This window comes from Siniperca chuatsi, linkage group LG24 (assembly GCF_020085105.1).
Source record: "Siniperca chuatsi isolate FFG_IHB_CAS linkage group LG24, ASM2008510v1, whole genome shotgun sequence".
NCBI lineage: Eukaryota > Metazoa > Chordata > Actinopteri > Centrarchiformes > Sinipercidae > Siniperca > Siniperca chuatsi.
The window spans coordinates 15,101,558-15,121,757 of record NC_058065.1 but is presented as its reverse complement, the minus strand read 5'-3'; the positions used below and the strand labels follow the sequence as shown (position 1 = coordinate 15,121,757).

Here is a 20,200-nt window from a genome sequence, read left to right as displayed (position 1 = left end):
GGCCTGAGCAGCAGTGACCCCTTGTGTCTAAACAGCGGTACAGCTACTTTACATATCCTGTTTCTCTGACTCAGATTATGACGGCTGTCGGTAGAGGAGGCTAGCCGAGCTGCGCTGCATAGATGCTCGGGCAACTGGACAAAACTAAAAGCAAGGTAAAGGTATATTGACCGCATGAAATTATCTAACCATAACATAAAAACGGACTTGTTGAATTGTCTTGTCGCTAAGTTAGGTGTTTCTAAGACATTACCGTTCTGGCCAAGACAGTTGCTACTAGCTAAACTGCTACTAGCACACAAGCTTCTTCACTGACGTTTTCTGGCATTTTTTTTCCCGGTATAAAAGTAGAAACATAACGTTACCTTTGTTTCTAATTTTATACCTTGTCGTGAATGTATTCGCAGTATTGATAAATGTCAGAATGTCACTTGCCTTAGCTTTTTCTTTCCGTGTCATCAAGGTAACATTTCTTGTAACTGAACACCATCTCGACAGCCAGCTGGCTCCCAGTTCTCCTGAATTCTCGAAGTCGCAGGTGTCTGATCCCTGCTCCAAGAACCAAATTAGATTAGCTTTTTAGCCTTTAGCACCGAATAGTTTTTATCCAGCCACAGATAACCCTCTATGGCAACCGCTTATAACTCGATTATAATTCACTGGGGAACAGCTGTCAGCTCTGTTTTCGGGCTTGTTTTGCCTTGTATGTAGCCCAGCAAAAGATAACAACAGGAAAACCAGCAGCAGCTCAGTTTTCTGTTCTTTCATTCATTGTTGTCATTCAGTTTTACGCAATCTATTATGGCAAGGCAGCAACATTTCAAACACAGAGGCAATTCAGACTGCTTTACACAGGCAAAGAAAAGCATTAGAATGGCATTCAAAATAATAAGCAATAAAAAACAGATTAAAATCAATTAAGATAGAATAAAATTTAATTACAAAAAAGCAGCTTCACCCTGTATGGTTCTGACTCAAGGTACAACCAGTTGACTGCTTCCTAAATATCTAAGAGCCCTGCTGGGTATATATTGTTTAAGGAGATCAGAGATGTATTTTGACCCGAGATTATTGATTGATTTATAATTAAAAATGCCTGGTCTTTGGTGGTGTGGTGCTTTCTGTGTGAGGATCCTAAACAATGAAAAAATAGGAAACCAGATGGACAATCATTGACATCAATTACTATTTTACTTTTATGCCATTTTTAAAGCCTCATGCTTTGATCCTTATTCTTCCTCTGTCTACACATGATCTGTATTTTTTTTATTTTTGTCTTCAGAACAGAAAAAGGCGGATATTCAATGATGGACGGGTATGTGTAAATCTCATATTGACAAAACTAATAACTGTCGCCAATACTATTATTATTATTATTATTATTATTAAGATATAAAACACTGTTGTTATGAGCACAACTTCAGTCAGGTAGAAACTATAGGCTGTATCCTACTAGTGTCACTGACTGAGCTGTTGCCCGTGGCCACAGGTTTGCAGGGGACATGCTGAGCGGCGGCCGGGCTCTGCTCGGTGAGGACAGCTCGGTGATGGCTCGCATGCAGAAGAAGTTCTGGAAGACCAAGCAGGTCCTCATCAAAGCCACGGGCAAGAAGGAGGACGAATACATAGTGGCCTCAGATGCTGACCTGGATGCCAAGCTTGAGGTAGGAGAGGAGAGATCAGTTCGAGCTTTTAGACCGCTGTTATTTTTGGCTTTCAGCAGGAGTTGCAACAACACAAGCTGTGTTTTCACTTTTCCTCGTATTCCACCACTACTTAATACCAAGCCTATTGTAATCCTTTGGACAGGTGAAAACTAGTCATGTAAATGTTTCTTCTGATTATTGTTGTATTCTTAAGTCAGATATTTTCTCCTGTAAAGACTCAACACTCCCTCTGCCATTGTGTCATCATGTCTGAGTGTTCCTATCACTGGTGGCCATTTCCTAAGCATTATGTCTTTCCCGGGGGAACCATGTTGGGTTTCTCCTCTCCTATTCAATAACTGCAGGAGTATTACATATTGCTAGAACCATTGCTTCAGTGGAAAGCACAGCAGTAAACCAATAACGGTGCCAAAAGCTTTACACAGATCCATTTTTTCTAAAACTTTTCTTGTGTGACCCACTGTGTATCTTGTGAAGGAAAACCATATCCCATCATGTAACTTAGCACTTGTGTGACAAACTTTGTGGGAGATTGTCAGTGAGATTTCATTTAGAAAGAGACAAATTGTGGCTTGCACTGTCCCTGCTACCTCTCCAATGCCTGTCGTAATGTTGGCCTGTAATAATCCGGTAGTGAAAGAAATACTCAGATCCATTACTTAAATAAAAGCACCAATACAACAAAGTAAAAATACTCCTTTACAAGTAAAAGTCCTGCATTCAAAGTACAGAAGTATTAACAGCAAAATGTACTTAAAGTATCAAAAATAAAAGTACTCATTCTGCAGTAAAATGTTATATATGACATTATTGTCAATCCTGATGCATCAATGTGTAAGCAGTTTTTTTTTTACTTTTGTAGCTGCTTGAGGTGGAGCTAGTTTTAACTACTTTATAAACAGTTAGGAAGTTTAGTCCAGTGGGTCCCAATCTAGGGTTCGGGCCCCCCACAAGATCGTGAGATGATTAATGGAGGGTGAAGTCATAGGTATTAACCTCTTAAACCCCACTGACCCCCTCTTGGTTCAGTCAGTACAAACTCATGTTCTGCAGCCAATGTTTGTATAAATCCACAGAACTTGATTTTAAATTATAGTGGGGATCCCAAAGTTTCCAAAGATGCTAAATGTGTCAGGCAAAATGTGTCTAAAATGATGTGCAAGACATCTAGAATATTTCCATTTGATGGAGCCATTAGAAACATGGACTCTTGGTTTGATTATCTCACTCAGTGAAAACATCATATACAGTAGCTTTGAAAAAGAGTTGTGAGATATAGGAGCACACATTCATTCATGTAAAGCCTTGTAACAGTTGTTTAGTTCACTGTTGTAAACTATAACATGTAGATATTGTTTACCAAATGTTTGTGTGTCTGTGTGTTGTGTGATTATGTAGCTGTAGAATGAATACAAAGACAGGTTTTTCAGAAGATCAGCAGTGTGTTGGCGCAAGGTGTCAATTGTTTGCAGAGGTCTTTTCTTGCTGTCTAGATATAACCGCTCTAATTATACGTGAGATGTCTCACACCATCACAGCTGTGAAAATTATGTGAACAGGGTACAGTTTGTTCCTCTGCCTCTTATTCATTTCTCACTGGTGCAACAAATGAGAGTGGACAGCTTGGATTGGCTGAAACCTGGCTGGCATTTATTTGAGACAGACTGTCCGGTCCTGTGAGACGGGGACATGGTAGTGTTTCGCTGAGCTGCTAGAGACGCACTGTGAGGCTTTTGTGTGCTTTGGAACAAGATCAGGCCTCTTCTGTCCTCCTTCTCTCATTGTCCCTCCATTCATCCCCAGTGTGACAGAAAGTCAGAAAAGAAGGCGAACGTGTTGGTGGATAAAAAGAGAAGTGCAAGGCAGAAGGAGAAGCACATACAAAGATAATCACACTTCTGACATTTACAAAGAGTAAACTCAGAGCAGGTTTTGCAAGAGCAGATCTTTTTCTTTGTCTGGATGATGGAGGAAACTCAGCACAGGGAAATCTCAATTAGAGAGACAAAACTGAATGTAGTGATGTGTGTGTATATACTGCACAAACGCAGGTGTGGATGTTTATGTCTGTCTGCCTCTGCCATATCGCGGGGACTCGGACAGAGCAGTTTCCATTACATAAACACGATGTTCACGGATCGGTCAGTACTGCTCGTTATCTCACTAATAAACATTGAAAGAGGTGTGTTGTGCAGGCACTGTGACCTGTACACGGCCAGAGATCTGACACTGGTGACACAGGTGTGTGTGTGGCCACTGCTGAGGCAGACAGACTGAAGGTAGCGACTGTTTAGTTACTGATTAACTGTATAATACACATGTTCAAGTCACCTCCTCCCTCTGCGCTCTTACAGTCTTAAGTCTGCCTGGGTGCAGGGAGAAGAAGCAGGCAGCACTACTCTTCTTTATACGTTTCCACTGAATAAAGTCTGATAGGGGCTGTTGCTCTGTCATTAGCTTAGCTGCGGTTTAAGGCTTAAGATGGGTTTGTGGGTGTAGTAGGTGCCATTTTTTGACAAGGAAGAAGAATGTGTGGAATAAAAATCTCTGGTTCTGCTGCATCGATTTTGATCCTTTTTTTTTTTTTAAACTGTCCATCGTGAGTCAGACAGTCTTGTAGGAGTGCAATGCTAAATTGATGGAGTACGCTTTTAACCCCACTGCTGTGTCCTCAGAAGCTGTGGTTTAAACTGCACCTGTGGTTTAGTCTAAACCAGCTGCTGTGCCCTGTAGAAATCACCTAAATGTCCCCAGGAGTCATTGTATCTGAAGTTTTAAGTTAAACCTGCTGCAGTCATGGTTTAAGATTAAGGTAAAGGCTAAAGGACATAGAGCATAATATAGGGACAGATTTATACAACAACTGCGGCTCCAAATGACATCACCAGCGCAAGATGGCAGCTCCTGTATCTGGGATATTTTGGCTTTATTTTTGTACAGTGGGAGGAAGTGGAGACGCGTCATCCATCTTTATATACAGTCTATGGACAGTAGCAAAAAGCACAGGTGCAAATAATAAAATAAATGATGGCTGAATTCCACATAGCTGCTTCAGTTTTAGGGTCCTGGCTTTGTTCATGCTGGTTCACTGTCACACTGTCATGGTTAAGCGGGCCATTGTTAATGTTATTAGTAACACCTGTGCTTTTCCTACTAGGACAAGTCAAAATGTCTGCTGTGAAAAAAGTGTATCAAACAACCCAAATGCAGAGAGCAGGACTGGCTGACTGCCATTTGCTTATGTGGTGTAATGGGCAGGAAGCCTAGGGGACCCTACTGTCCACCATATTGAGATGTCTCATGGCTGATTTGATTTTATGGTCTTTACTCACACACACACACACACACTCACACACTCTTCCTGAGCCCAATGCGGTATACTTTCATCTCTAGCAGGCTCTAAAAGTCGAGGCGACTCCTTCAGTCTTCCCTTTCTATCAGACAGCAGCACTAGAGTGGCCTCGAAATCTGTGTTGCTATGACACACTCATCTTTGTCCACCAGATGGGATGTGGGGCGGCTGACTGCCAGACAGAAAGCAAGCGACAGAAAAATATGTTGTGTTTACAGATTGAGAGGTTGGAGTGCCGCCTCACTAAAGCAGAGGGACAAACATCACACCACAAAGTAAAGTCTAGACATAAGCGATGTTGCTTAAACATGGAACTGTTTTGAGAGAAGATCTCAGGATGAAACTGTCATAGTAACCCATTTTGTGCGTGAAGTATTGTAATTGGGCCTGTTTGTCTCTGCAGTTTTTCCGCTCGGTTCAGTCCACGTGCACAGAGCTGCTGAAGGTGATCGAGAAGTACCAGCACAGGATCACACGTGAGTGACAGTCAAAAGTAGACCTATTACATGATATCTCTTCGCTGACTAACAATAGGTGGTGTTCATTTCAGACTCAAATCACATTAGTCAAGAGACATACAACTAACCATCTTTTCCCAAATAGAAGATATAGTTTTATCTGCTTTATGTTTTTTGTCATGTTCCTGTTTGTTCAGCAGCTGTTGGTCCCAGATTCATGAGAAACGCAATTTCGATTCTCTGTATGTATGTAATGTACGTGTGGAAGAATTGACAATAAAGCAGACTTGACTTGACTTCACTTGAAATCTTGGACCCGTTCCCTGATACCAATATATTTACATTCCATTCAGTATAAAAACAAAGCTTAATGTGCAGTCAACACTTTTTTTGTATAATTCATGTTACTACTATACAGTTCAACATGTATTAAACCTCAAATTTAGCAGTGACTGTTCTTATAAGCTTAATGGATATGTACAGCATCAACTGTCATTTCTGTAACAGACCGATATAAGGAAATGGTGAACAGCACAAACTGAAAAGAGAAAATATGGAAACTAAAAACAGAACATCAGTAACGTGGCATTCCAACCAGAAGAGATTAATATATGAGGATGTAGGTAAAGATCCTTTACTTTGCGCCCAAACCAGTGGGGCCCAACATTTTTTGTCTGATGTGCCCTATCAGATGAGCTCAAGTACCCCTTCATTGACACCATCCATCATGTTTTAAATGTGTTCTTATGAATGGATTGTAAACTGGATATTATTCAACACTGTTAAATATGTAAAAGTGGACATTGTTACAATATTTTTTTCATACAAGACAGAGACATCCTGGAATTTTCAGTGCTTTTCATTTTTTTTCAGTAGATTCAGCAAAGTTTGTACTACTACCACTTGGAGTGGCCAAAGCTGGCCGTTTTAAATACTTATCCATAACAAGCAGGGGCAAGCAACTTGCCCGAAGAAATTAGGTTGTCTGAGTCAGTGTCTTCTTTTAAGCGCATTTTTATCGGAAAGCATATCCTGATCTTACCTGAGCTGTCTGTTTATTTTATTGTTTTTATGTATTTTATCATTCACTGTGGTATTTTATTTCTCTCTTGGTGAAGCACTTTGTACTTTGTTTTGATAAGTGCTCTATATAAATAAAGTTTTATTATTATTATTTTAGCTTTGTATTTCCACTACTGTATTTGCATGCTAAATAGTTGTCACGAACTCTCAATCGCAGCACATTGTTAGTTTATTTATTTTTTGAGTGTGTGTGTATTAGTTTAGTTTTGTGTTCTCGTTTTCTAATTTAAACATGACTTTCCAGAGTGTGTCAGTGGTCATGATAAAGGTATGGACCTAAAGATGCAATTAAATGAACAAAAACAATAAAAACTCAAAGAAACATTTCGTTTTCGAGTCCTCCTCAAAGATCGGGAGCTTAGCCTCAAACGATGCTTTTGGGAAACACTTCTTAAGCTTAAGATAGCTCGTGAGACGGATTTTCCGATCATCTTAGCCTTAAGTTGCTTTTGGGAAACTGGGCCCTGGTCTCGTTTATAAACTTTAACTTTATAAAAATAAACGTGTTGTTAGTGGTATCCTTACCACCGCATTCATGGTATGAGCAATCAGCTATGAAACTACATCACTCACTTACTCATTATTCTGAATAGTGACTTATTTATTTAAACTTGTGCTTCTTGGTGGTATCAGGGGATTTAATAAAGCCTTGAGATTTTGCTGTGTGATGTAAACCGTCTATATTTCTCGTTTTGTTATGTTCTTTAAGCCATTTTGTCCTTTGTGTATATGCAGGACTTAAACCTTGAGCTCTTTCCCCAGGCTTGTCTCAGGAGGAGAATGAGCTCGGCCTGTTCCTGCGCTTCCAGGCTGAACGTGATCGCACAAAGGCTGGCAACATGATGGACGCCACCAGCAAGGCCCTGTGCGCCTCCGCCAAGCAGAGGTCAGCAGCAGAAAATAATGAAGCCGATGATTATGTGTTGAAGGGATGAATATACAGTGCATTCTAAACAATCTTAAACTTTCAAGTGAATAACCGAACTGCCTACTTGTGTTTTTTGCTATATATATATATTTTCTTTTAATTTTGAGAAATGTTATGTGTATACTGTACCTTTCCTTTTTCCACAGGATGGCACTTTGCCCGCCACTGCACCGTTTGCACCAGGAAGTGGAGACGTTCAGGCGGCGCGCCATCGCTGATACGCTACTGACAGTGAGTCGTATGGAGAAGGCCCGCACCGAGTACAGAGGAGCTCTGCTCTGGATGAAAGACGTCTCCCAAGAACTGGACCCAGACACCTACAAACAACTGGAAAAGTTCCGCAAGGTAGGAAGACTCTTGTTTGGGTGTATCAGGTTGATATTCTCTTAATGATCTAAAGTTGTTTTTTTTGTGTGTGTGTTTTTCACTGTCTTGTTTTTGTGGGGGGGGTTTGTGCTCTTTCTGTTGTTAGGTCCAAGCACAGGTCCGAGGGACGAAGAGCCAGTTTGAGAAGCTGAAGAATGATGTGTGTCAGAAGGTTGACATGCTGGGAGCAAGCCGCTGCAACATGCTTTCCCACTCCCTCTGTACCTACCAGGTATGTTTGTCAAAAGTATATTGTGTCTCTGTTACCCTATACTTAATGTACTTAATATTTAGTATGCTTTAGGAATGAGCCTAACAAATTGTTACTGTCTGCTGCCATTTGCAAAACGGACATCTGCTGTGTTTTATAAATCTGTTCTAGTTACACCGTTTAATTCTTCATTATCTCGTATCTTATAATTATAATATAAAGTCCTTTTTAGAGGGTGTAATCAGCTATTATCACCAGTGTATGCTCCTTTTTTCTGTGGAATAAGAATCTTGATCAGTCTACCTGCTAGTTTGTTTGTTTGTTTTTTTGTCATTTATTCAATATTTCTTTCTTTTCTGTCACGGCAGACCACTCTGTTGCAGTTCTGGGAGAAGACGGCCCACGCCATGTCAGGAATCCATGAGGCCTTCCAAGGACATGTACCATACCAGTTCACCACACTCAAGGTACTTGAAACTAAAGAGAAACTAGAGTGCAATCCCAGGTAGACAGCAACAACACAATATGAATACCCAACTGTAATTGTAGCAGTCCATCTTCTTTCAGCTGTTTTATCTGTTAATACATGTGTCTTTATTTTACATTTAACCTTATTCTTCCCTCCTACAGGACCTGCGAGACCCACTGGAGCAAATAACAGACACAGAGAAACAAGAGGATAAGAAGGAGAAAGCTCTACAGAGCAACATAGACAGGTAAGAGAACACACTAAACACCCACACTGAAAGTAAAAGAAAGTGTTTTATGTAACGTGAAACATCTTCTATCATTAATAAATCAAATGTAGTCAGATATGTGTTCTTGAACCCAGTCCTAACACATACACACACACATCCTACCATACCATCTGTCTGTGTTTTCATGCCACTACTCTCTTCTCTCTGCCCCGTCATCACTAACACACAAACACACACATTTTCCATCTCTATATTTTCACCTCGCTGTCTGCTCTGTCCTTTGTCTGTATTTTTGCACACAACCACCTCAGCTATGTCTTCATCAAACATGAGGTCAATGCCATGCCCATGTTTACTCACAAGTAAGTGTGTGTGAGGTTTTACATATGATGACCAGTAGTGATCCATGTGGCAGTTAATGGCTTTAAAATAGTGAACCTGAGACTGCACTTCTTAACAGCAGCTCCAAATCAAATAGAGGCTACTGCATCGCTAAAAATAGCAAAGCTATGTCTCGCCAGCTAGATAAGGCACTTTCTATTTTTTTCCCTTCCTCCCTTCTTTCTCAGTCTGGTGTCCTTGGATGATGACAAGCCATCAGGAAGTACCTCTGACGCAGGTATGTACTGCCCCCTGTAGGCTGAAACATAGTTAAATTTTACAGTTTTTCTCAGTTACTATTTAAAAAAAAAAAATCTTTATTTAAGTTTCAACAAGTTAAATACAAAGTTTACAAAAACAAAAATACAGCATAAATACTTCAATACAAGTCATACATGAATATTAAACATGGTATAAAGTGGTAAAAGTGTTAGCTAATATGAAGGGCCAAGCGATAAAGTGCACAAAGAGATAAGATATTAAAAGTCCAGTATGGTACAGGGGAGTAAAAGTCTTTTATCAATAGTTCTCCTCCTCCGGAGGTCAGTCAGCACATGTTTTACTACCATGTTGCTGTCAGTAACAGTCTGATTTAAAACCATGGCACATCTGGTTTTCCAGATCTTTACACAGACAATGCTGATGACGAGTCGAAACAGTTCTTTTTGTTTTGGAGGCATTTTGTCTTCTAGGAGACCATGCATGACTGAGTTGTAATTTATATCGAAAGAGAGACCGAGTCCTTTCAAGGTGGTCCAGACCTCTTGAGCTCTGTAGCAGTCCATCACGAGGTGCTGTCGTGTCTCATCGGAGTTACAATAAATCATTGGACAGACCTTAGTAGTGACATAACAACTCCATGAAACCACAGCTCTCACAGGGAGTCTGCCTACAGAGATGAGCCATCGGACATCACGAATGCTCTCTGAGAGGTTTTTGCTCTTTAATATTTTTAACACTTCTGTGCCTTCACCATCACCTACATATTTATATTTAATTAACCCAACGTATTTATAATCGTTAATTTTGTTAAAAATTATTTTGCTAGTAAAATCACACCAGTTTATCTTTAAGTGCTGGTATTGTGCAATAAAATCACTAAGTGAGCTTGTAATAGGGGACACGTCTGTCTTTGCCTCGTCTCTTCTGCCAGTGTGAGAGATCTCCGACCCAGAGAGCATTCGTGGAGATGGCAGCACTTACATTTTTAACAAAGGCAATAGTCAGCCTGGCCCCCAGCTCTAAAGCTCCCAAACCCCCACAGTCTTTGCTTTTAAACAGCAGTTCCCTTTCGGTTACCTCCCCGGTTGTTCCCCAGACTAAGTTCACACACTGTTTGTTGAGTTGGATTATCATTTTGTGTGTAGGGGGGAAGATGTTAGCCAGGAAGAGGAGTTTGGATAGAATGAAAGTTTTGACGATGTAAATTCTTGATTTATAATTAGTATTTTTGTTCTCCCATTTTTTTTTAACCTCTTCCTTAATTTCACACAGTTTAGTCTCCCAGTTTTTTTCACCACATTCTTTGTTTTCTCAGTTACCTGAACCTCAAATGAAAATCATGATTCTCAAAACACTGTGTGAAATGAGCAGACAAACATCAGAGAGGGACAGCAGCCTGCTCATACTGCAAAAAAACTGTATGTGTTGGTTTGGACAGAGGGAGAGGTGGACAGAAAGACACAGAGCCTGTGAGGACATCACATGTAGGGAATGGTTGCACCATGCCAAGAGATTTTTGCGTTTTGTAGGGAGGCAAATATGAGACACGAACTAACTGACATGCATTTGTTATATGGAGACATGTGTCTTTATTGTACAATGTTATGACAGTTTTATTTGTTTGAGTTGTGAAAAACTAGATAGTTTTACTTCTTTGAGCTATGAAAATGTATTGAAATGAGACAATATGAGACGTTTGGAGGTCAAAACGTGTAACTTTTAGACTTTTAACACCTGCGATGAAGGGTTGCAAGTAGACACAGCTTTATGTTAAGAGGTAACAAGCCTAAAAGTTTGGGAAATGCTGGTGATAATTAACTGAAAATGTTAAGGTTCTGGGGGGCTTGGTCAGACAAAACAAGCAATTGATGACATCAGTTTGAGCCACAGGAAATTGCATTTTTTACTATTTTCTGACATTTTATAGACCAAACAATTAATTGATTATTTGAGAAAATAATGGCTAGTTGTAGTTGTCCTTAATTATGCATAACTTTAAGCCTTAATATAATTTAAATGGGTGAGTTATAAAAAAAATAATTCACCCCCCTCACATTTGTCATGAAGGGGGAAATTAGCTATAGAGACCAAAACCGTGTTTTGTACCAGGTTGTAAACATATTTGTTTCTGCTGTGAAGTTGGGCATTTTAACACTGGGCTTTATGAGATTGACTCCCTTTTGGAGCCAGCCTCAAGTGGCCATTCGGGGAACTGCAGTTTTTGGCACTTCTACACTGCTTTCATTTTTCAGCCACGGAGGTTGCCACTTGGTTGTAGTCCTACTGGAATCAATGAATTTATTTACATTTGACACAGGAGTTCAGTGTTTTAAGTGAGCGACAGCCTTTTGCAGGATAAATGAAGCGTGTGGTTCACAGTATAAAATGATGTGGTGATTGCTCTTAAAGGTTTGAAATCTGCAACAGTGTTTCAGAAAATGAGCATAAGCAATTTAGAAAAAAAAAACTGTAATGATTCTCTCTGGGATTGGAAGGATAAGGGGGAAAAAATACCAAGCAGCATAATTTGAAGAGCATTTAGTATTATAAGGTGAGACCACTTTCACAGCTTTAGGTGGGAACATACACCAAAATCCATTTTTTCTGCTATCAAACTGTCCCACAAAAACCTCATTGAGGCATCTCGTTATCTGTGTTTAGCCATTTATGTCCAATATAAATACACCTACAGACATCAAAACATGACCAAAGGTGTAAGTTACTGTAATGTAAGGAGCTGCCTTTAAAAACCATGTGTTATCCTGCTGTTTTGATATGCCCTCCTTTCCAGACCCCACCCACAGCAGTGATGGACAGAGCCAGACCAGAGGTGAGTTTTTCTGTGTGTGTGTGTGTGTGTGTGTGTGTGTGTGTGTGTGTGTGTGTGTGTGTGTGTGTACCTCTACAGAGACTGTATTGTTTGGCATTTTCTATAGCCAGCACTTGTGTATACAGTACAAATGCTTATGATCCTTTGATCTCAGTGCGCCTAAACACTACCACACCTACTCCAGCCCTGCACAACCTCAGAGGACTGTCAGCGGGCTCTGATGATGACCTGATGCTCATGGCCTGTAATCTGCCACAGTCACAGCTCCCAGCCTCAACAAACATCCCTCTCCTGGCTCAGCTCCTGCCTCCTCTTCAGGGTGGCGACCTGAATGAGTCCTGGGGCTTTGGAAGCCTGCAGTCCAGCCTCTCACAGCTGCCTGCCACCGGTAAACTGGCTGGCTGTCTCTTCTTTCTTCTACCTGTGAACTTCAAGCTGCCTTCTCAGCATTCCCATGTGACTTTACTTGGTTGTGGCACAAATTCACCTCTCCTGGGATTTCAACTCTTCTGCTTCCTTTTGTACTTTGGATCTGGATTCAGTCTGCCTTGCTGGTGCAAGGGGCTTTGTTTCCTTCACTTTTGTCATTTAGGAAAAACAGTCATGCATCTACTTCACTTATGAAACTCACGTCTTTGATATTCTGGGCTGCATTTACTGACCATTTATAGTGAAGTTAGGGCAGCTGTATGTAAAAACTGTTGCTTAAAGGAATAGTTCAACATATTGGGGAATACGCCAAATCACTTTCTTGCCGGTAGTTAGATGAGAAGATTGATAACACTCATGTTTGTATGGTAAATATGTAGCTGTATCCAGCAGCCTGTTAGCTTAGCATATAGACTGGAAACTGGGAAACAGCTAGCTTGGCTCCTTCCAGCACCTCTGAAGCTCACTAATTAACACTTTGTCTTGTCTGTTTACTGTTCCTGGCTCATAACAGCCTGTAAAACAGCAAATTGTTGTGTTTTTACATTTCAGTTTTGGCACTTATTGCTAACGGCCAGGAAATAATGGATAGCCTGGTTAGAAATAGCTTCACTCCTGGGATAACACCCCTCATCACCACACTCATACTGAGAAAAGTAAGCTCTGCAAACAAGATTTGCTGGGAAAGCCAAGCGTTCGGTCTCTAGACTTTCATCAGAGCAAATGTTTGGTTAAGGGAAATTCCAGAGCTTATAATGACAGCTAATAGAGCTCACCTGTGCTTTATCATGCAAGTATACATGGGAAATGCAGTTCCCATAAGTTTCCTATGGATGTGGACATTCGAATTACAGTTGTGAGTTCCATTTCCTGTGTGACATGAATATTGCTCATGAGTTTCTCAAATTCTCAAGTTAAACTTTGCCAGTTTTGACGCCCAAACGACATAAGGCTCTCTCACTATATTGACAGTGAATTTGAGAGCATAATAGGCTTCGTCATATTTAGGATTTGACTGGCTTCCCTGTCAAAAGTTGGCTCATCATGTCATTCTGAATGAATCTTGATGACCTGAATCTACCTGCAATACTTTGCAGCCACATTTTCCACCAGTCTAGAGACTGGGAGCTTGGCTTTATCATTAAAGAGCCTTCTTCTTGACAACTACCTTATTTTTTTTTTTTATTTCATCAGATAAAATGTAAAAGGTATTCCAATTTGCCAAGTCATACTGCTGTGTGATAAAATGAAAAGGTAATTAGGATGTCAGACCACTAGGAGTCATGCGTCACTTATGTTGACAGAACAGCTTCTTATCTCCTGGCCTCTGACACATTTCTGCCGCAGAGACAGATACTAGATTGCCTTCTTTCTAGTGAAATATGAAAACCGCTTTCCAATTTGTAGAATACAGCATGTTCTTAATAGATAAGTCCGAACAGAATAAAGTTCTAACCCTCAGTAGTAAGTTGTGGCCTTTTTAGTAATGCTCAGACACTTCTGGCCTTTTCAGAATAAACTGTGATGTATTTGCCTCAGGATTTATACAGCGCCCCTCCTGTCTTTCTCCCTTCCCTTTTAGGTGGGGGTCTGCTCTCAGGTGGTTTGCCCCACCCCGCTGGGACAGGGCTGAGACCGGAGGAAGATGGCGAACGGGGCGACATGGCTTTCCTCAAAGACCTCCTCAGCCCCGGCCCGGGGGCCAGCGACGAGTTCAGCAGAGAGTGGCAGGATGCTTTCGGGCTGTTTGACCCTCCCAGCGTCCCCCCATCGAGCACAGGAGCAGCAAGTAGTGGGCCAGCAGCACGTCCACCCTCTAACCCCCCCAGCCCCACAGGCTTCCTGCCCTCCCAGCTGCTGGATCACAGTCTGAGCTCTACAGGTCAGCCACACTGCACTCGCTGGAGGGAGGAGCTCACTGCAGCACACTGACTGATCACTCTTTGTGATAGAGAAACATTAGAATAAAGAATAACCGGGTCTTTCATTGCTCTTCTTAACCCTGCGTTGTCTTTTAGGCTGGTCAACCCCACCTATGTTCCAAGCTCCGCCCCTGCAGCCTCCCCCTGGTCAGAACCAATCAGCTCAGCTGGCTCCAAGTTCTGCAGCTAATGGTGAGGTCTTTCTCAATCTGCATTCTTGTCTGTATTTGTGTTTTTGTGGAGCTGTGAAACATCATCAGTCATGACCCAAGTGCTGTCCCCATGACCGGATTAACTTGCTTGGGGGCCACTAGGGCAAAAATGAGCTGTTGGGCCCCAATGTCCCTCCCCCTCTATGTTCAATGCGCAGGGTTTATCCCAGGAAATTGTTAAACTGAAGTGGTAAACCAGTCTCATCTCATGATCAGTTTAGTTAGCAGATGATGGCCTAAACAGTAGGGTAAATGTTTCACTTTATTTTTATTGAATTTTATTTAAATTATGTTAGTGGAGGTGGTCTTTGTTTTAGGCTTTAAAACACTGTGGTAACCTTGTTGCATACATTATTCCTGGAAAAATACACAGCCCCAAGTTTGCTGTGTGGTAATTTGATTAAATCCAAATTAATTTAGGAATATGCACCTTTTTAAGCAAAATATCAGCTGAAATAATGAAGGTCTTTAAAACTAGATTATAACGGCGTAATAAAGCAGGACCTACGTTAAGGCCCTTATCATGTTAGTTGATATTGTGCTTGAGGAAACCGTGGGGTTTTTGAGGGCCCCTCGAGCTCACTTTGCCCAGTTGGTAATCCAGCCTTGGCTGTCCCAGTTCAAAGTCCACATTGACAATATTGATATTTGGGAGTTGGATTTTTATATATATATTTTTTTTTTGTTAAATTGTAATCAAGCTACATACTGAGTGGAACATTTTACAGTGTAAAAACAAACTTGTCAGTGTTCTCTGGTGGACAAACTATGTAATGGAGACACTCTTTCTAAATGACCTCAAACCTAGTTTGGCATTTCTGTGCTTCAATTTCTTGTTACTTATCAAAATAATGTTTACTTAAAAATTAGCCGCTGCGTTTTCGGAGATTTGAGGATCCATTAGCCGGGTGAGATCGGCTCGTCTTCTCGAGAGAAAGTCTGTAGTCGTTCCCAGCGAGAGCAGTCTGATCTCGGCAGAAGATAAATTTGTTCTCAGAGTCGAAATGTTAGATTTGTTGCTGATCATGTTGTTTTTTTATCAGACCTTGAACCTTTTTCTGGTTTTGTTCGTGCTCGGTCACTGTTACACTGTCATGACTTACTGGGACTATTGAATAGAACAGAGCAGTCGTTAATGTTATTAATAACACCTGTGATTTTCCTACTATGACAAGCCAAAATGTCTTCTGTGAAAAAGGCTTATTACAGTAAGGATAACAGGTGTCTGTTGACCACATTTCACGGTCAATGTGGCTAAAAGCTCTGAAAAAGCTAGTTAAGTGGACACATTTTTACATACCTAAACCTAAACCTTGTTTTGATGACGTGTGTGTGTGCAGCAGCTCCAGGTGGATCCAAAGACATGTCTGCCTGGTTCAACCTGTTCGCAGACCTGGATCCCCTCTCCAACCCCGACGCCATCGGACGCTCTGTGGACGAGCTGCTCAACGCTTAAAGCTCTCTCTGTGTGTGTGTGTGTGTGCGTGTGCGCGTGCGTGCGTGTGTGTGTGTGTGTGTGTGTGCAGCAGTGTGTGAAGAAGAACACACATTAACAGTGAAAAACACAGACATTGATGCACACACATGTGCCTGCATTTCTGTTAGCAGGAGAGATGTGTACATATCCACACTTACAAATACACACTCACATTTGCGTTACACTGTCGGTCGGTCGGTATGACGGTTAAACGCTCTCTTCAGCGGCTCACAGCTGCTCTCTGCAGCTTTTGTAAACGACTGTTAACACTACACGCGAAGCCACTGACTCATATGCACACGGCAAACCTCATGTGGTGTGTATTACCTTTCGCTATTAGTTGTTGCAGCTTCTGTTGAGCGGAGAGAATGTTTGGGTTACAGGTTCATTTTGGACAGTGTTGTGTGTTTTTATATATGTTACATTGTTTGGGTGTGTCAGTTTGCTGTGTGTACACATCACAAGGGACCCAGGATGTAAAAAAAAAAGTCTCTATTTACTGCTTAGTGTTGTTTATACATGGTAGCACATGATTGTCACATATGAATGAGGAGCGTACAAGATGGGACCCCGAGCCTGTATTTGCACACAAAAACAACAGCAGCAGTTGAAGCTCAAGGTGCACCAGGGGCCTGTATCGCAGAGCAAGATGAGTGTGTTATCCAGCCGTCTTTGGACTTTAACCAGGGTTTCTGGTATCACAATGCTGACTCATTTTTAAATGGAGTGGCTCACCATGGTAAGAAGGGGCAACTAACCCGGGCCCTGTTTCCTAAAAGCATCTTAAACGGGGCCAACTGGAGCAGGTTCAGTTCAGAGGAAAACTTACGGAGTTTGGATTAAAGTGACAATTGCAGTTGTTAATCGCATTACGTTTCTTTCTTTCATCCCTGACAGGACAGTACAGATACTTTTACACTCTTATTCCATCACTGCAGCTCAGGATAACATGAGGGGATTTTTAGTGTCAGTAAATCTTTTTCGACTCATTAATTAGAATTATCATGTCGCTAAGCAGTCAATTCTTATTAGAAAACAAGATACGAGCCATGCTAGCAGCTCTTTGGAGCTGTACATAAGCTAAATGCTAACATCAGTTAACCATGTTCAACCATCTAAATTTAGCATGTTAGCATGCTGACATTTGCTAATTAGCACTGAACACAAAGAACAGCTGAGGCCGATGGGATTGCATTAGTTTTGCAGGAATTTGGTCATAAACCAAACCGTAATTTTGACCTGATGATGGCGCTAGATGATCACCGACTTTATTACAAGTCATCCTGGGGGGGACATGAATGTCTGTACCAATTGTCAATCCATCCAATAGTTAATGAGATCTTTCAGTCTGGACCAAAGTGGTGGACCGTCCGACTGACCGACCGTGCTATCCATAGAGCCATGTTGCAAGCCTTGCATGTCTTTTTTTTTTTTTTTTTCAGACCTTTTTTGCTCCGACTATCGGTACCTTTTCTCTCTGCTTTGGCAGCAGGAACAGCCTTACACACCAAAATGTCACTATGCAAAGTAAATGGATTATCTATGGATAATCTTCCAAACTCACTCTAGACTACCGAAAATGCAAATGCCAGCTGTATTTAAAAAGGCCTAATAATTCTTCTTTATATTCTTGCTTTAAATATTTGGATATTATTCCTACGGCTGCTTACTATTTTCTAGTTTGGGGATTTTATTCTCTGCGGGTATCACCAGTACTCCACTCATTGTTCTGATGATGTTTCTTGTAATTAAGAACTTCACCTCTTTCACATGAATGCTCTTGTAGCTGGATAGTAAAACCCAGAGTTGCCAGAGCCTGTTGATGACCAGCTTCATGATAATCCAGAATCACTGATGTTGGGCTCAGTAAGGCCAGGTAACCCAAAGTTACTTGCTCTGTGATACAGACCCCTGCTCAAACTCTGGATCTTTAAGACTCCACCAGTTTGTTAAATAATGTGACACTTTTGTTTGATCTCTGTAAGGAAATTCTCTGTTTTCTGTTAGGGTTTCAGTCTAATGGTCTAAAAGCAACACTGAACTGTAAACTGTCTAGTCTCTGGAGAGGAACTGGAGTTAGATTACAGGCACAGTGGAAATTCAGTCCAAACTTCCTGATTATCCTCTTGCCTTCAGCCCAGATTCTACTTTCTCTGAATGTAGTGTGGGTAAAAATAGGATGTGTTTGAAATCATCTTCAGTCCCATCTGTCGTTTTGAATTTCACAATCACAAGTCCAAGGCCAAGAAAAATGTGCGAAGGATGAAACATTTATTTTGAAGTGGTTTTCTCTTGAAGGAAGTTTTAAAGTAGGACACAGGAATTTGATTATTTTTGGGTGGGTGGGTTATTTAAGTTCTATAAATCTGCAAATAACGACACCTAAGCTGCATCAAAATGTATTTATTTTCAGATCTTATCACTATTTGCAAAATCAGGTGTCTCTGTTGTGCAGTACACTGAAAAAATAACACCGTATAATACTGTCTATTTTTAGCTCGGTGTGTTGTGAATTTTGAGAATCCACAGATTTTGGAAATATATTATTGTTTTATGGGAAAATAATCAACACTGGAGAACTGTTACCATGTCGTAAAATGGATTTCTAATTTACTTGATGTGGATTTAATTCCCACTGATTATATTTGTTTTTGAACTACCAAGACTGACATTTTTGAATGTTTACAAATTGGCTTAGTGAACAGTTGAAAAATGAAGATGTAGAGTTGTGTTTCTAAAATGTATTTTATGGCTAATACACCTGAGTTGTTGTGAATATGATGTCCACATGCACCGACGTTATGACATTTGTGTGCCTGTATAAGTCGGACTCAGTGGAGCGAAGGTGATCAGAGTGCATCATGGAAGAAATTCATCTCAGAAAAACACTTTTTATACAAGCTGCACATTAGTAGCGGAATACACCCCTGCTACACAGCAGGATATTTCATTGTTTTCTTGCTTTAATGTGACACGTGGACTTTTTTTTTAGGAAAAATCTGGAAGGAACTCTATTTATGCTCCTATCCAAGTGTAGTGGTCACAAGGGAAACTACTCTGTATGAGTATTTATCACATCATGTATTATACTATTTATTCTTGATTTACACACTTTAAAAAAAAGAATGTATTACTCAAGTCAATCACAAATGCTTTATTTAATTCAACTATGCCTTTTTATTTCACTCGAGGGGTTTAACAGATGAAAACTTGGCAGTTCTGTTTCCAATAAACTGGACAAGCAAACAAAGAATCATCGTTTCCTGTATTTCTTGTGTTGAGCCTCATTCCAAAATGCTGTTTATCCACTTTGAAAAAAATAAAAATGTTGGCATCTGAAATAAATCTGTATTTCCACATGTATGAAACTGCTCTTTCAAACGACTTATTTTCTGTAAACAGATGTCTAAAAAAAACGACGAAGAACACGTCGCTGCAGGTGTGATTGTTTTTCAGCAAGTGGATATCTCATTTTGGAACAGAGCTCTTCATTTCTTCACTAATTTCATTTTAGACGTTACTCATGCCAAATCAGGTCACTGGATAAATGACATCCACACTTCTCTCTCTACTTCTCTCTACTCTGCTACAGGTTTACATCATTCAGGATTTCCATTGTGTGAGGCTACATAGATAGCAGCTGTTGGTTTGCTCTCTTAATAGTGTAGACTTGTTAGTGTGCGCTGAGAAGTTAGTATATCTTTTTTTGTATCCTATTCACTACAACCTGAGATGGACGATGTAATCTATTCTTGATTAAAATTCTCTGCAGACCCAATTACACTCCTTATAAATAAATACATTATTATTCACAATAATGAGACATGTAGTAATTCACAGTACTCAGCGGAGAAAAAGCAGGGGAGGGGGGTATATGGTACAATTGTTGACTCATTCAGATACATCTTTGTCAGCCGATAATACAAACACAGTGTGCCTCTATATTTACATATCCAGTACATTC

At 40.6% G+C, this 20,200-nt stretch overlaps 1 protein-coding gene across 4 annotated transcripts; it reads left to right on the top strand.

The window, feature by feature from the left end:
* The first annotated feature begins 18 nt into the window (after positions 1 to 18).
* Positions 19 to 19,489, top strand: ical1 (islet cell autoantigen 1-like). Of its 4 annotated transcripts, none has more exons than XM_044188345.1 (15): positions 19 to 155; positions 1,283 to 1,315; positions 1,490 to 1,664; positions 5,423 to 5,495; positions 7,323 to 7,446; positions 7,635 to 7,833; positions 7,961 to 8,086; positions 8,434 to 8,532; positions 8,696 to 8,781; positions 9,333 to 9,382; positions 12,158 to 12,196; positions 12,381 to 12,584; positions 14,208 to 14,507; positions 14,644 to 14,739; positions 16,100 to 19,489. In XM_044188345.1, the coding sequence occupies exons 2-15, from the start codon at positions 1,305 to 1,307 to the stop codon at positions 16,213 to 16,215; spliced, it is 1,698 nt and encodes a 565-aa protein (XP_044044280.1). In that variant the 5' UTR covers positions 19 to 155; positions 1,283 to 1,304; the 3' UTR covers positions 16,216 to 19,489. The 4 variants fall into 4 exon arrangements, with proteins under 4 accessions (XP_044044280.1, XP_044044279.1, XP_044044277.1 ...); XM_044188344.1 differs by having other exon boundaries at positions 22 to 155; positions 12,351 to 12,584; positions 16,103 to 19,489; XM_044188342.1 differs by having other exon boundaries at positions 24 to 155; positions 12,351 to 12,584.
* Positions 19,490 to 20,200: the final 711 nt, after the last annotated feature.

Coding starts and splice junctions, on each gene's coding strand:
- ical1 (XM_044188342.1), top strand. Junction 9,383..12,157: donor AGGAAGTACCTCTGACGCAG/GTATGTACTGCC, acceptor CCTCCTTTCCAG/ACCCCACCCACAGCAGTGAT. Junction 12,197..12,350: donor TGGACAGAGCCAGACCAGAG/GTGAGTTTTTCT, acceptor CTTTGATCTCAG/TGCGCCTAAACACTACCACA.